The sequence below is a fragment of the Phaseolus vulgaris genome, chromosome 1 (assembly GCF_000499845.2).
Source record: "Phaseolus vulgaris cultivar G19833 chromosome 1, P. vulgaris v2.0, whole genome shotgun sequence".
Classification (NCBI taxonomy): domain Eukaryota; kingdom Viridiplantae; phylum Streptophyta; class Magnoliopsida; order Fabales; family Fabaceae; genus Phaseolus; species Phaseolus vulgaris.
Window position 1 is genome coordinate 39,652,511 of NC_023759.2, and position 14,302 is coordinate 39,666,812.

The 14,302-nt window shown below is 34.9% G+C and overlaps 2 protein-coding genes across 4 annotated transcripts; both read right to left on the reverse strand.

Moving 5' to 3' along the window:
• Positions 1-1,122: 1,122 nt before the first annotated feature.
• LOC137814201 (probable aspartic proteinase GIP1) lies at positions 1,123-2,660 on the reverse strand. Its single transcript, XM_068616794.1, has one exon. It carries the CDS (start codon positions 2,599-2,601, stop codon positions 1,243-1,245), a length of 1,359 nt encoding a protein of 452 aa, XP_068472895.1. The 5' UTR covers positions 2,602-2,660; the 3' UTR covers positions 1,123-1,242.
• Positions 2,661-2,794: 134 nt separating this feature from the next.
• On the reverse strand, positions 2,795-13,638 carry LOC137814200 (uncharacterized). 3 transcript variants are annotated; one of them, XR_011081613.1, is made up of 18 exons: positions 13,370-13,534; positions 12,557-12,674; positions 9,857-10,005; positions 9,094-9,177; positions 8,954-9,016; positions 8,627-8,758; positions 8,328-8,528; positions 7,737-7,856; positions 7,164-7,213; positions 5,907-6,069; positions 5,624-5,761; positions 4,831-4,953; positions 4,641-4,739; positions 4,238-4,327; positions 4,054-4,135; positions 3,648-3,778; positions 3,209-3,519; positions 2,795-3,106 (listed from the first exon to the last, which is right to left on the reverse strand). XR_011081613.1 is itself a non-coding variant. In XM_068616793.1 (17 exons), exons 1-17 carry the CDS (start codon positions 13,520-13,522, stop codon positions 3,376-3,378), a joined length of 2,040 nt encoding a protein of 679 aa, XP_068472894.1. In that variant the 5' UTR covers positions 13,523-13,638; the 3' UTR covers positions 2,795-3,375. The 3 variants fall into 3 exon arrangements, 2 of the variants coding, with proteins under 2 accessions (XP_068472894.1, XP_068472893.1); XM_068616793.1 differs by having other exon boundaries at positions 2,795-3,519; positions 13,370-13,638; XM_068616792.1 differs by lacking the exon at positions 13,370-13,534 and adding an exon at positions 12,813-12,989 and having other exon boundaries at positions 2,795-3,519.
• Positions 13,639-14,302: the final 664 nt, after the last annotated feature.

Sequence of the window (14,302 nt, forward strand, 5' to 3'; positions counted from 1 at the left end):
AATAACGTGCTGAATAAGCAGTCGAGATGTTTTAGGGAAAGAAGCCCACTACTTCCTATTATTAAACCAAACAAACCTTATGTTTATAACTGATGAAAGAGACCCACAATATGAAGATGACCTAATCATAAATCCTAAACTGTTCTGCCCTCATACATTAATAACTTTACTTTCACCTTAATTACTTCCCGGAAATATCATCATCTTTTTTTTGGAAGCTTAGTACAGATGCTCATCAATCTGACTTGGTTTTGGAGAAAGAACATTAGATATCTTCACGCAAATTAGGAACAAGTAAATGTCATTAAATACTATGTACTTCTCAGAGACATATAGAGTCTAATTATTATTTTTATTTTATTTTATTAAAAATAGCATATTGACTAAAAATAATAATATATATATATATAAATAATGTAAATCTCATTGATTTTATAAAATTGAGTTAAATTTAAAGTTTGGTATCAAAATCATTTATAAACTATCATAACGAGTATTTATGTTAGGTCTACCAGACCATCCTATATAGGCTCATACACGAGTTATGTTGAATTAGACTTAAAGTCAACTTTTTAATATATCTAATAATATATCTAACAATTTTAATACGATTTTAATTTAAAAAGAATAAATAAAGTATTTTTTTAAAATTCATAAATTTGTTGTATACTTTTTTATTATAATTATAAAAATAAAAAAAAACTTATATAATCAGAAATATTAGATTATATATGTATTATTAAAAAAAAATTATCATACCTTCATGTAAAAAACTTAAAGTTAACTTGTCTTTAAATAAATTTCAACTAAAGTATTTTTTTCAAAGATAATGATTAAGAAAGAGATGAAATATCTTAAATAAATTGTTTTTTTTTCTTCACTTTTTTGGATTTTTATTGATGAATTAGATTATTTTTATTATATATTTGAGTAACTTGATCTGATTTTGAATATTTGTTCATAGATGATTTTGAATACTTAAATCTTATTGTGAATTTATATATGATCTAATATACAAATAGTATGTTGAAGTCTCGGGGAGAATATGAGTTAGTGTTACATATGTTATAAGTTAGTATGGAAAATCATTATTTCCCCTAGGTTGAGGTCAAGTCTGAAAAATCCAGCCAGAACGAGAAGCAATAGGTACGTTTTGTGTATGTAAAGTTCAAAATGTTGCAATAAATAAAGAGAGAAGTTGCAAGCATGATTAAGAGCAGATGTACATGTTGTAAGAAGGAACTAACTAATGGGATTGGTAAGATTAGTGAGAGTGAGATTAGCACAGTTGGTACCCTGAAGCAACAGAGATGAGGTGAAACCAAATCTATTTGAGTCAACATCAAACTCAACTACATTATCCTCCAATTGATGCCCTCCAATCACAACCGCACTCCTCCTACGGCTCCCACCGTCCACGAAACCCAAACACCACACATCCACTCCTCCCTTTTCAATCCTCACCATCGAATTCCCCCCGAAAATTCTCCAAAACACTTCCTCGCTCTGCATCACCAGATCAACGGTTGGAACCGCGGGTCCCACTCTTGTCTCCGTCAGGTCTCCCGCAGGATAGCACACGCCAAAGGGCTCAACGCCCTCCGTCACCGTTAAATTAAAAGCGGAGGATTCGTTAACAAAAAACTGGACGAAGAGTTTGTAAATGGAACTTTCCAAAACGGTGTAGGGCTCCGCAGTGCTGATCTTGGTCCCACCGAAGCCGGTTTCATCAACGGTTAAGATGGAGCCGTTGATCGGAAGAGCCTTGCCGTTGATCTTTATGGAGGTGACGTTTATGAAATACTCATCGGAAGGTTGTGAGTTGTGGGTGACGACAGTGTCGGCGACGGGGTTCAGGATGAGGGGGGTGTAAGTGAGGTCAATTTTGGAAGAGAAGAAGGAAGAGATGGTGGTGGAGGCGAAGATAGCTGCGCCTGTGTTGGATGAAGAGGGCAAGCAGAGAGAGAAAGAATGAGGGGAACTCAATGCGGTGCTTATTTGGGCCGGGAGGGAGTAATTGGACCGGCCCAAAGCGGCTAGTCCGGCCACATTGGTAGCGAGGCCTTGGAGCAAATGAGCGCCGCCGCAGGAGAAGATGAAATCGGAAATGAGAACGAGTGGGCTCTGGGAGGAGGTGTCGTAGGAGGGAAGGGCGAGAGAGTCGATGAGGGCGGTGTCGAGAAGGGTGGTTCTTGTGAGGGGGTTTTCCGGGAAGAGGGCGCATGAGTCGTTGGAGCAGGCGTTGGAGGGGAAGGAGTCGCATAAGGAGGTGTTGCAGGGGATTTGGTGGGAGGAGGAGGAGGTGTAGGTGGAGTCGCAGAGGAGCCAGGTGAGGGAGGAACCGAGGTCGAGATGGAGTGGGGTGTGCTGGAGTGGGGTTTTGAGGAAGAGGGAGACTGTGAAGAGTTGGGAGGAGGGGTCTTTTGAGATTGGGGCTACCAAGGGGATTTGGAGTGTGGGTGTTAAAGACAACAAGAGGGAGATGCCCAAGAACCAGAACCAGAACCTTTTGCAGAGAGAAGGAAGAGGCATTTTTTGAAGATTCCGGGAGGGAGATAAAAGAAACTGGTTGGTGATGGACCGTTGAGGACATAAACCCATGTCAAATATTGTCGGTGCAGTGCAACTAATGTTCTATTTTCATACGCTGCATGCAGAAAGTACACGTGTAGAGTGTGGCATTAAACTACCTTAGCAATACGGATAAAGATGTATACATCTTTTTTTATTTAATAAAATTATAACTTCGTAAAAGATACAGCTCAGGAAAAAATAAATGAATGTGGAGCAAGTCTTTGTAATATCTCATATATTATGATGACCATATATCACTCCCTATCTACAAGTCTACTTGAAGCTGGGAAAGTAAGGCTGGATTACTCACGTCATGTCAACCCCAGTTAAAGACTTCAATTGCGGGCTTAAGATCTCAACAACAGCATCAGTATTGTATCACAAAAATGTGTTATCTGTAGCACATCTATCATGTGTCAAATATAATACAAGTTGCTTGAAAAAGTATGTACAAACTAATGAAATCTTGAGTTATTGTATCCTGTTAAAGCCGTTTCTGTTGAGCCTTTTTCCATTATGATCTTGTGATAAGCTGTAAATAAAGAAATAAAAATAAAGGAAATAATAGACAAAATTGATAATATACAACAGCGACCAAAGCAAAAATCTTGTTAGCAAAATAAAATCATAGAACCTAAGCTTCTTTCCTATGTTATGCTCGAGGCTGACAATGGCGCAGCACAAATACAATCTCTTGGAACAAAAAAAGTACAGCTTCTGGGCTGGTACTTCATTCCGAAGTCTTGCTTGCTCTTTCAGTAAAGATACCACATTCGGCATTCTTAGCTTTTATTATATAACTCACTTGCGCCTTGAAGAGACCATATGTTGATGAGCCTTGATATCCCTTTGTATTCTGTCTGCATACAAAGGTAGGCAAATTATCTCATTGATCTCATTCAATAAGACTTCTTCTGTGATGTTATCCTTTATGCTTCGCATTACCTGTATTAAAAAATTTACAAAAAACTGTTCAACAGGTCTTTCACATGAATTAGCTAAACAAAAAAATATAGACAACTAAAAAGAAGATTGCATAACAGAATTGAAAAGTGTAACAGGTATTATATAACCTTTCTATAGGTATTGATATCATTTGGAGTTGCTTTGTCTATTCTGGTCCGCATACAGACCCAATGACGCTCCCCGGAATCCCAGTAGCATTCAATGATCTTTCCGGAATAAGAAGAAATGTCTGATGCATCTGAAAATCATTGAGCTAAAAATTAAAATCAAATTATGGCTTCACCTCTCCAGATATTAAGTTAAGTAACAGGAGAATTATGTTATAGCCAGCATAGACGGATTCAATTGTAAAGGGGGTCTTGCCAATGGAATGAATATATTTCAATCGCATTTCAAATATGACCAAAATCGGGTAGTTCATGCAATTAGCTGTCATCTGGATAAATAGTAATGATGCCATTAATTACATTATGATCGTATAAAGTAATAATGATGGTCTACAAGTTGTACAACCTTTAAAAATAACATTCTCTTCCATTAACTTCTTCCTTCCACGTTCAAACAGAAAAAGCATAGGACGATCACCAGCTCCCACCTGTCAACAAAGGCATAGTCAACAAATTGTCATATTAGAAAAGAATATAACACCAAATAAACTAATATAAACTTTTAACTTGAGAAGAAGTACTTGTACAACCTCATAGAGGAAATCAACAGAGTTCATCTCAGGGTATTTCCACTTCAGAAGACCTTCATGTGTGCGAGGGACATATGGATCATCCCAACCCTGATAGAATCATCACTATTAACAATGAACAAGTAGATAAACCAAAAGCCTATATGCATATTTGTGATATGTTCTCAGCCAGTTAGTATTCTTTATAAACCAAAACTACATTAGTATTCAAATTTCTCAAAACCCGATATTGACTCATGCGACAAAACAACTGAGAAATTTAGACTGTTCCCTAGTACAGCATTTGTTCAGTACATCATCCTCAACCACCTGGTGTTTCCTACAAGACAAGTGTTCATCCAACTATCCTATACATCCAAGCTCAACTTGGGAGGTTCAGTCCTCTAGAGACACTAATTACTACCTGGAATACAAGACCGTCTGATGAATGCGATAGTTGTGGAATAAACTTATGTAGGAGCTTTGATACAGTAGATAGTAACCAAAAGCCCTTCCTTCTCACCTAAAACAAAAATACGAAAATATAAACATATAGCTTATCCCACTGGAAAATGTTTCTGAAAATAGAAGACTAAAATAATCATTATACATACACTAAATGGTTCCAAGTCATATCTATAATAAGGATTTGTATTCTTTGAAAGGCCCTCTCGTTCCATGTTACGAGGCTCAATTACTTCTTTCTCCAGCAATTTCCACCTTTCATAAAACGGCAGCTGCATGTATTAGACCAAATGGGCATGTCAAAAGTCAGCCAAGCACAAAATACAATCCAAGGACTTACAGGGTTCCGGGTGGACGTAATCTAGTATATATAGTATGTCCTTTTTTAAGGTTTTACCAACTTTCCAAATACTCTCATTGGAATGCATTGCATATTACACATTAGCAGCCAGACTTCATTGGAAGTTAGAAACCCACTCCCAGAAATATTAAAAAGTATCTGATATTTAATTGTATCAGTAGTAGTTAATTACAAGTTAATAAACAAAACACTGCTTCTCTGATTATGATGATGATGATTTAAATTATTTCACTAATTGCATTGTCTAGCCGGATCCAAAAGAAATAAGGATTACTTATGATCCAGGATTTTCAAACTTACTAAGAAAAGGACCCCCAATTCAGAGGCAGTTTCAAATCCAACTAGAAGCTTACATGTGCTTATTTTACTGCATGATTGTTTGGAGATACTTTAGTTAACTGAAATACAAATACCTTGTTAGGAATACATTTGGTTTTAGTTGACCCCAAAATATAACAACTCAATAATAGGAGTAAGACCATCATTTAAATTTCTTTATTTTATATAATATAATAGGAGTAAGACAAACCATGAAAGAAGTCAATAATATCTCAACACTGTAGTTGTCAATAAATGTGTACCTCTGTCAAAGAGACCTTATTGATTGCCATCAAATCATAAATGAGGTATCTTCTCTCTTGCTTATGTGTGTGTGGATCCTTGTCAATAATCATCTCCCCATCAAGTAATGTGTAGTGGTGATTCCTCTCAGGTGTACCCTTGAAAAGATTATAATCGAAAACAATTGAGTTATCATTTAGATAAATCTAAAACAAAATTTATAAAAGACAAGACACAGCTTCCAAATACCCGAGACAGATAAAACTCACTTGATAACAAAGTAAATTGAATAAACATACATACCCCATTTGAATATCTGCAAGGAAATCGCATATTGATCCTTTGGAAAATAAATTTTCTGTCGATCAAATAACATCCATCACAAGTAATCAGCATCATATATCGTGTCCCATCAGCTTTCCATGTGGCATAGTAATATCGTTGTCTCAAGAGTTGCAGATTGTCCCTGCAAAAGTAGAAAACAATGATCTAAAGTAAGTTGTTAAAACCAACGAAGATAATAAACAAAGATGAAGACTTAGATTTACAATCAAGTTTTAAAATTAATCTCCTCGCTCAAACTCAACTGCATCAAATGAATATTTTGTTCAGTTTTCATAAAAACTGAAAAAGAATAGAATTAAGAAATGTCTTTTGATCACAGAACATCCATTAACTTAATAGCCAAATTTGTTTGTTAGGCTAAACATCAATTTGAAGTTAATTGTAGCATTTTTTATCGGTAGGAATTAAACACATGTCAAGGAGTTTATAACAACTTAGTCAGATCCCTTTGACAATTTGTTTGTAGAGTATTTTGTAAATACAAAATAATATTAAAATAAAATCTTAAAATATTCATAAAAAATTTAAAAATTAACTTTTTTAATCTAACTCAACTTCACAAAATCAACCTATAAGATAAGATTTGCACTTACTTATATACAATAATTGAACTATATCTTTAGTCGATGTGGGACTAACAAAAACAAAAAAGAATGTCTATGTAAATGCAAGGATCAAAAATTTGTTTAGTTGACAGAAGTTAAATTATAATATATACAGGGTGGAAATCTGGAATTTGAACTTCCAACATGTTTGGAAATTAGTCACAGGTTTTGACAAATAATCCATCCCAAAATTAAACCAATAGAAAGTATGAAATCATGACTTCTTTATTGACATCTCTGTATAATATATCACAAAGATCCTGTTATGTTGCTCTTAGTTATTCTTCTTCTCCATCAGCTCTAATAAAAAATAGAAAGGGTTTTTTTAATTTAGTGAAATAAATGTCAGCCAATTTGAAAATTTCTGAAAAAAAAGGTATGTTAAAACAAAATTTACGAAAAGCACAAGATGCTCCTTTCAATGAATAATGCATATATCCAATTAAACAATTGAAAGGCAAGTAACGGTAGAGAACACATACTTTAGGTAGTTATTCCTAAGACCTAGTAGTTTTTAATGTCCATCTCAGTGAACAGCCAAGTCCATTCTAAAGTTATGTATAACTCAATGTAACAAAAACCAAAATAATCAAATGTATTAAGATTGGACCTGTTCAGAGAAACAGGGTGTGATCCAGGAAACTGCGATCGTCCTCTTCCCTAAAAAGAGATAATAAAGCAAAAATAATGCAATTAATTAATGGAATAAGTGTATTCACGAGAAACTAATGTTTCCGAATAAAAAAATTATTTGGCTTCAATGTTCTCTTGGAATTTTATTGAGATGCATCAAATACAACCCATTGCTCTAGATAGCATAACTTTATTTGTGTAAAATTAATAGTTATATTGACTTTAAGGTGGAGATGACAGAGAGAAATAGAAAGACAGGGAAGTATTGCTTAAGTGAAACTTATTTCCTATACATTACAGTACTTATATTATATACATTTAGACTCTTCATACTAATATTTTGTAGGAAAAGACTGAATGGGTGCTACTTCCAAAACACTAATTCCTATGAAAATTAAATCATACATGTGATGCACGATTTTTTTTAACATATTATACCAAAAAAAAAAGCATTCTTGATTATATGATTATATCTCAACTACGATGAGTTTAAATCATTTTCAATAAAATATATAAATTCAACAAAAAAAAGCCAATTCAGAAAACCCACCCCTGTGCCCAACTTGAGCAGTTGATAACAAACTTCTTGCATCGCTCGCAGCTGGTTTGGAGGAATTGGATCTCCCAAAATATCATCATTTGTCAATACTTCATTTCTGACAATATTCTCCTACAAGATCGAACCAAACATAAGGATAGTCCACATAAATATATAACTCCCAGAAATAAATTGTAAACAGAATTAAGGTTCGTAAAAACAGGTCATATTTTCTATTTCAACAGAGCAGAGACATGAGAAAAAAATGGAATTGTAGAAGGAAAACAATTCAATATTAAAGTGGCTACATATTGATCTCAGTCACTTTCTAAAAACTTCTGTTATCAGTGTATACATCTAAGTCTCGACAAAGAAAATAGAAAGATGCAAAAGGTGAAGCCAATTCTATTTTCAGGCCATACCAGATATTTTTCAACAAAAATAAAACATAATTAAATGGAAGACTCGTGCTCGTAAAAACTTGTTGGAAGTAAGTTACACTTCAAGCATCCATCCAAGTAAGGAGTTCCTTCAACCCAGTGGAAGCACAACAAATCATATAACTAAGAAGCTATGTAAACCAGGTCAACAAGGTGGACATACTTGTGCTGGAATGTGTCCATAATTTTCCACAGCTGGGACAGTTGTGCTACCATAGTCAGGATCAGAAGTTCTCTTCCATTCAGGAGTTTGAGGACAAACAAGATCTTCAGGCTTCTTTTCATGATAAAACATGTACAGGGCGTCAATATAGTCCTGTTTGTAAATTCCTGGGTGACGTGCCAAAGCAAATTTATTTATCGCCTGGAAGATAACAAGCACAAAATTGTATAACACATTAATTACTCAATTCATGCAGGTATTGAAAACAAACCAATGAATTGTCCAATAAATTTACTCACCTCAGTAACAGATATAGATTCCGTACGCACAAGAAAGTGAACAATCATATAACCTGTGCGATTATGCCCATGGGTGCAATGTACAAGTATATATTTCTTTTCATTTGTTCTTTGGGAGCAAAAATCTTGAACCTAAAATGAATATCTAACAAGTATAAATCATAAAACCTCAAGTAAGATATCAAGCACTGTACCACCATTGTTAGGAACACTAACAAGAAGACAATACTTGACTATCAAATTGTGAGCACTAATCAAAAGAATCAGTAAAAGTAATGCTCGTAAGTTCTAACAGTGAACACTATCAACACTGAAAAAAGGAGCTACCTCATCACAGAATTGTTTTACAGATTCATCATCAGGTACAGCATCTCTTCCTTTGCATCTTATCTGCACAAGCAAATAGAAAATCTAAAGTCAATTGCAATTAACATTTCATAAACAATAGGATGAAAAGATATTGTTACCTTGACATGACCAATTCCTTCTTTAGTCCAATCTGATAGAGGATAATAACGAGTAGTATTTGTCAGATCAATCACTAAACCAAGCTGCAAAAAACATAAAGTCAAGCACTATGAAGCTGGTTGCAACACATTCTACACAACACTACAAAGAAAACAAGTATTCGTTCATGGAACACAATGTAAAATCACTATAATGAAACATACTCCCTTTTTTTAAGGATACTCTTAAATTGCTTGAAATTGTTTTTTATTCACGCAATATTTGGTACAGCTATCTAGGTAACAGATAGAACATGTAAAAGACCCCACAATGTTTCAAATTCTTCTCTTTCTGTGATTACTAATCTTTCTGTGTACAAAATATAAATACTACTATTCAAATTCTTCTTGTTTCTACCTCTTTCTCCTTAAATCCTAAACCTTAATCTAAGTTGTCTTATGTCAATTTACACCAAATTCATGTAAAGGACATTGCATTGTGACATATATATGTGAACAATAGAAAGTTCCTTTAAATGTTGCGAAGCAATAAAACGAAAAATTGTTTAACATGTTAAAATAAAAAGTTCAGTCAAAAAAAGATGATAAAAAGTCATATCAAACGATTCAAACAAATCCATCCCATGACTTCTCTATTTATATTGGCAACTTGCGCACATCAATACTATTGTCTCCCTTGATGTACTTAAATACATACATATTTCCAAAGTAGAAGATATTAATCAAAGGAAAATGTTTATTAATGTGCATTTGATGTACTTACTTCCCGACCTAAGACTCTTTGTTGATGAATCGCTTGTTTAGGAGTATATGTTTCCCGTGGAATGTAATTATTGAAAGATTTACCAAGTGGAACCTTTGAAGGGATTATGCGTCCTAATTCTTGTCCATGTGCTGGGCAGTCAAGCCAACCTGTAATATACAATCAACTAAAAATCAAAATCTATAAAAGAAAATAGAGCACAACATCATAGACTAATGTTATTACTAGAATGAAGAGCACTAAAAAGGTGTCCAACTTTGTTAATAAAATTGTAGCTTGGTGTAATAAGTGGAAATTGGCATGACCGCTAATTCTGCTAAGGATTGATGGGTTAGGAAGTTACATGTGATTAAAAGTTACATATAGGACCTTGATATATGGAAATGGGATATCCATTAATAAAGGTGAGGAAGAGAGTAAGATTGATATCCAACTAAATCTTTAACAGTGGTATTGGTCAGTCAAAACCAATGGAGACAACAAACAAAGGTTTGTAATGAGGGACTCAAGAAGTTGTTGGAGACTTCGCAACAAGATAACAAGTTGATTGAACGACCACAACAAAGAAATAGCAAGATTGTGGAGCATGCTCAAATTCCATTTCCCAATGGCTATAATTATTGTGAGTGGTGTGCCAAAATTGAACAATTCTTTTATCATGAAATGACTCTGAACTATCAGTGTGGTAAACTTTTGCTTTTGTCTATGGAGGGTAAGGCATTCATGTGGCAATGACATTACTAGATTGAGTGGCAAGCTGGACATAGCCAAACTAAAAAGAAAGGGTGGCAATAGATCTTGCAAGATGTGGCAAGTCATTTTGATGCAAGCAATTGCGATGATCCAATTGCGAAATTATCTAAACTGGAAGAACAAGGTTCTTTACTAGATCAGCTTGAGCATTTTGATAAACTATTAGCTCGAGTTGATGTGATGCGACTGAAGAAATGGGTGAGTTTCTTTAGGGAGGTTTACACACTTCCTTGGAAAAGTCTTTGAGGATTCATAACCCTATGAACACAAGATGCAATGAGATTAGCACGCTTGCAGGATGATATACTTCAAGAATTGGAAAAGAAAATTTCTAGCACCAAACAATCTTACATAGCTTGCCAAAAAAGAAATACAAGAAACTAGTCCTTCTCAAACCAGATTCAAAGATCCACTCTTATTACCCATGTTCAACATCATCAATCGGTTGTCTTCGGGATCAAGTTCAATGACAAATTTGAAGGTCTATAATCTAATTAATGCAAATAAGAAAGAAATGAATGAAAAAATTGCAAAAGGCCTATGTCTATTTTGTGATGAGCAATGGGATAGATGTCACAGGCACAAGTGCAAGCTACGGGGTAAGCTTTGTGCCAATTTTTGGTTCACAAGGTGGCGTGGAGGTGGACGGTTGAACTAGATTCAGGTGAGGTGCAAGCAACTTAGGCAATTGGGAAGAAGTTGTTCACGAAGAGGATGTGCATATATCTCTCCATGCATTAAAGGGCATACTAGGAAGACAGACATTGCAGTAGGGAGGCACAATCTAAAAATAGGAGGTACATGTAGACATATTATACCAAAGGTTAAAAAAAAGGAATGAAGTTGTCACTGAACTTCCAGTCCATGGAATCATACGAGCCCAGAGGATGCTATTTGGCATGAGTTTTTCCAATTGAAAAAGCAATTTCCAAATGTAAAATGGCAAGAAGTATGGAGCAAAGGTCCTTAGGTGCAAGGCCTTCACAAGATGGGGACAATGTAATAAGTAGAAATAGGCATGACCATTCATTTTGTTAAGGATTGATGGGTTAGGTAGTTAGTTGTGATTAAAAGTTATATATAGGACCTTAATGTATGGAAATGGGATATCCATTAATAAAATTGTTGAGGAATTTTTTAATTCCCTGAGTGAGATCTTGGTGAGATCTCTCTATGTAGTTTCGTGTGGTAGTGTTTTTTCTCAGTAGAGATGAGGAAAAGAGTAAGATCGATATCCAACTCAATCCTCAACACCTAGACCCAATTATGACAAAAGAACATATTAGAAAACCATTTATACATAATCTATTAATAAGACACAAAAAATGGCAAATCAGTTAAAGAAAAAGGTCTTCTTCATGCAATGGTGACATGTAATATTAGTGAGTTCAAACTATGTAGTCAACTTCAATTTTTCAATAAGACTAATGATTAGCCAAAAGATAAAAGATGAGTCTCTAATAAAGGCCATGAAATATGCCTGTATATCACAACACCTACTACTTATAATTAAATCTTTCACAAAAGTATCTTTCTCGTATTGCACAAGTGTGACATTTAACATACACAACCATCTTCCATATAGGCCCACATTTGGTATTACTTTCTGGAGGAATATAATTGTTCTCCCTTATTCAAAAATCTCTTTCATAGAGCCATTATGAAGAAAAACCAAAAACCGATTATCTCACTATAATAAGTTGAACCAAAACACGATAACTCTAGATAGTGCAGGGAAAAAGTAACCCTCCAATGCCAAAGGTAACTTATAGCTTCATTTATTTACAGCGACTCCATAATTTATATAGTTAAGTTCCTAATAGCAAAATAGAAAATACAGTAGAATGAGATCAGAGTAGCGAGCAACATCTTCACAACGTAATAGACTATAATTGACAACCAAATTCGTCTGTATTGTGTATAAGATAAATAAATACAACAACCCACCATCAGGAAGCATGTTCCTATCATAAGGTCTAGAATTCATATTGTAAGGTCCCCGTTCATGCCCTCGATCCATGTATGGGGGCTTTCTTTTCAAACCTCTACGTGTATCCTCATTATTCTGTTGCATGAAGAACTCAATAAGAAATAGAATGGGAGATATCTGAACAAAAAATCGACAAAAGATAAACAATTCCACAATAATCTAAGAAAATGCAGAACATAAAATTGCAAGTAGTAGAATCAGTTCAACAAGTACAGCTGAAGAGCAATTGCAGCAGTTCCACACACACGTAGATACCAGAACAACCAAAAGGTCGTTTTGCAGGCAGTTTTGCACCGTGAAATTCATTGGCACAAGACAAAACAGCAAAACGCCACCCTAAAATATTTTCATAGGTACCATAATACTTTAAGACAGACTCTCACAAAGGAAAATCCTCAAAAAGCATGATAAAGGTGGATACAGTTATTCACGCGTCACTGGATTTGGAAAACTACTTATATTAAATTATGAAAACCTGACGTCAGATGATGCATTACATCTACCGGTGGTAATTCACGAACAAAACAAAAAGAAAACAGAGAGAAAACACTGTGTTTTGGATTCTCGAAAATAAAGAACGACGTTAAGCAGAGAAGAAATAAGTTGAATTGTACAGGAGAGTTGGTTTTTGGTCCTAGTCATAATCTTGGTGCTAGGTAAACCTAGATTAAGTGGCGAGTAACGAAAGAAAGGAAAAAAGTGAAGTAGAAACAAAAAAAACATTTGCAGATAGTAAGATTAAGGTTGCGGGAAGGATGAATCGAATCTACCATGTGATAGCTCATGGGGGTAACAGATTGATAAGAGTAGGAGAGTGAGGTGAGAGAGAATGTGGTTAGGGTTTTTGATGGATGAAGAAGTGGAGAATTGATCGTGGAAGGAGAAGAATTTAAAGATCTGTTGTGGTGTGCGCCACCATACATATCCGGTCTTCGCTCCGTAGTGAACCGACAAAACCACCCCTTTTATCCCTCTTTTTCTTGTTTTTTTTTTCACTTTATTTATTTACACTCACCTCTCCACTTTTCTTTTCAAATTTCATCACATACCTCTCTATTTTTTAAATTTAAACAAAACAACAACTAAAATAATTTAGGGTTATTATGATTGGATTTTTCAAAATCAAGCCTACGTCCACTTCAAATCAAGATAGGTTTAATTTAAAATTCAAATTTATTTTAGTTAGGTTAAACTAGTTAGATTTCTTTCAATTTAATTTAAATTTAAATTTAATTAAGTTAATTAGATTAAATCCAATGTGAAACCAATCGTGAGATTGGCCTGACATGGAATTGACCTAATCAAGTTATGTGGATTCAACCCAACTTAGCCTAACATGGTATTGGCCAGATGTAGCCTAATATATTAGTCGACCATGACTTGACTTTGCTCTACTCAACTGAGTACATCTTTATCTCACTTGAGCTCGAATCGATTAGACCCAGCAAAATTTGGGTCAATCTGGACATGACCTAACCTAATCTTGATCGGACTCGACCTAACTTGGGACCAACCCAAGTCAATTAAACATGGAACAAGCCAAATTGGCTCGAGTTAAACCCTAACCGACTAAGTTCAACTTGACGTGGGATCGACTCAACTCAACTTGACATGGGTCCAACCCGATGTAGGCCTAATGTCTCGACCCAACACAAGCATAAATCAACTCAGCCCGACCTAGCGTAGTTCATCTCCATCTCACC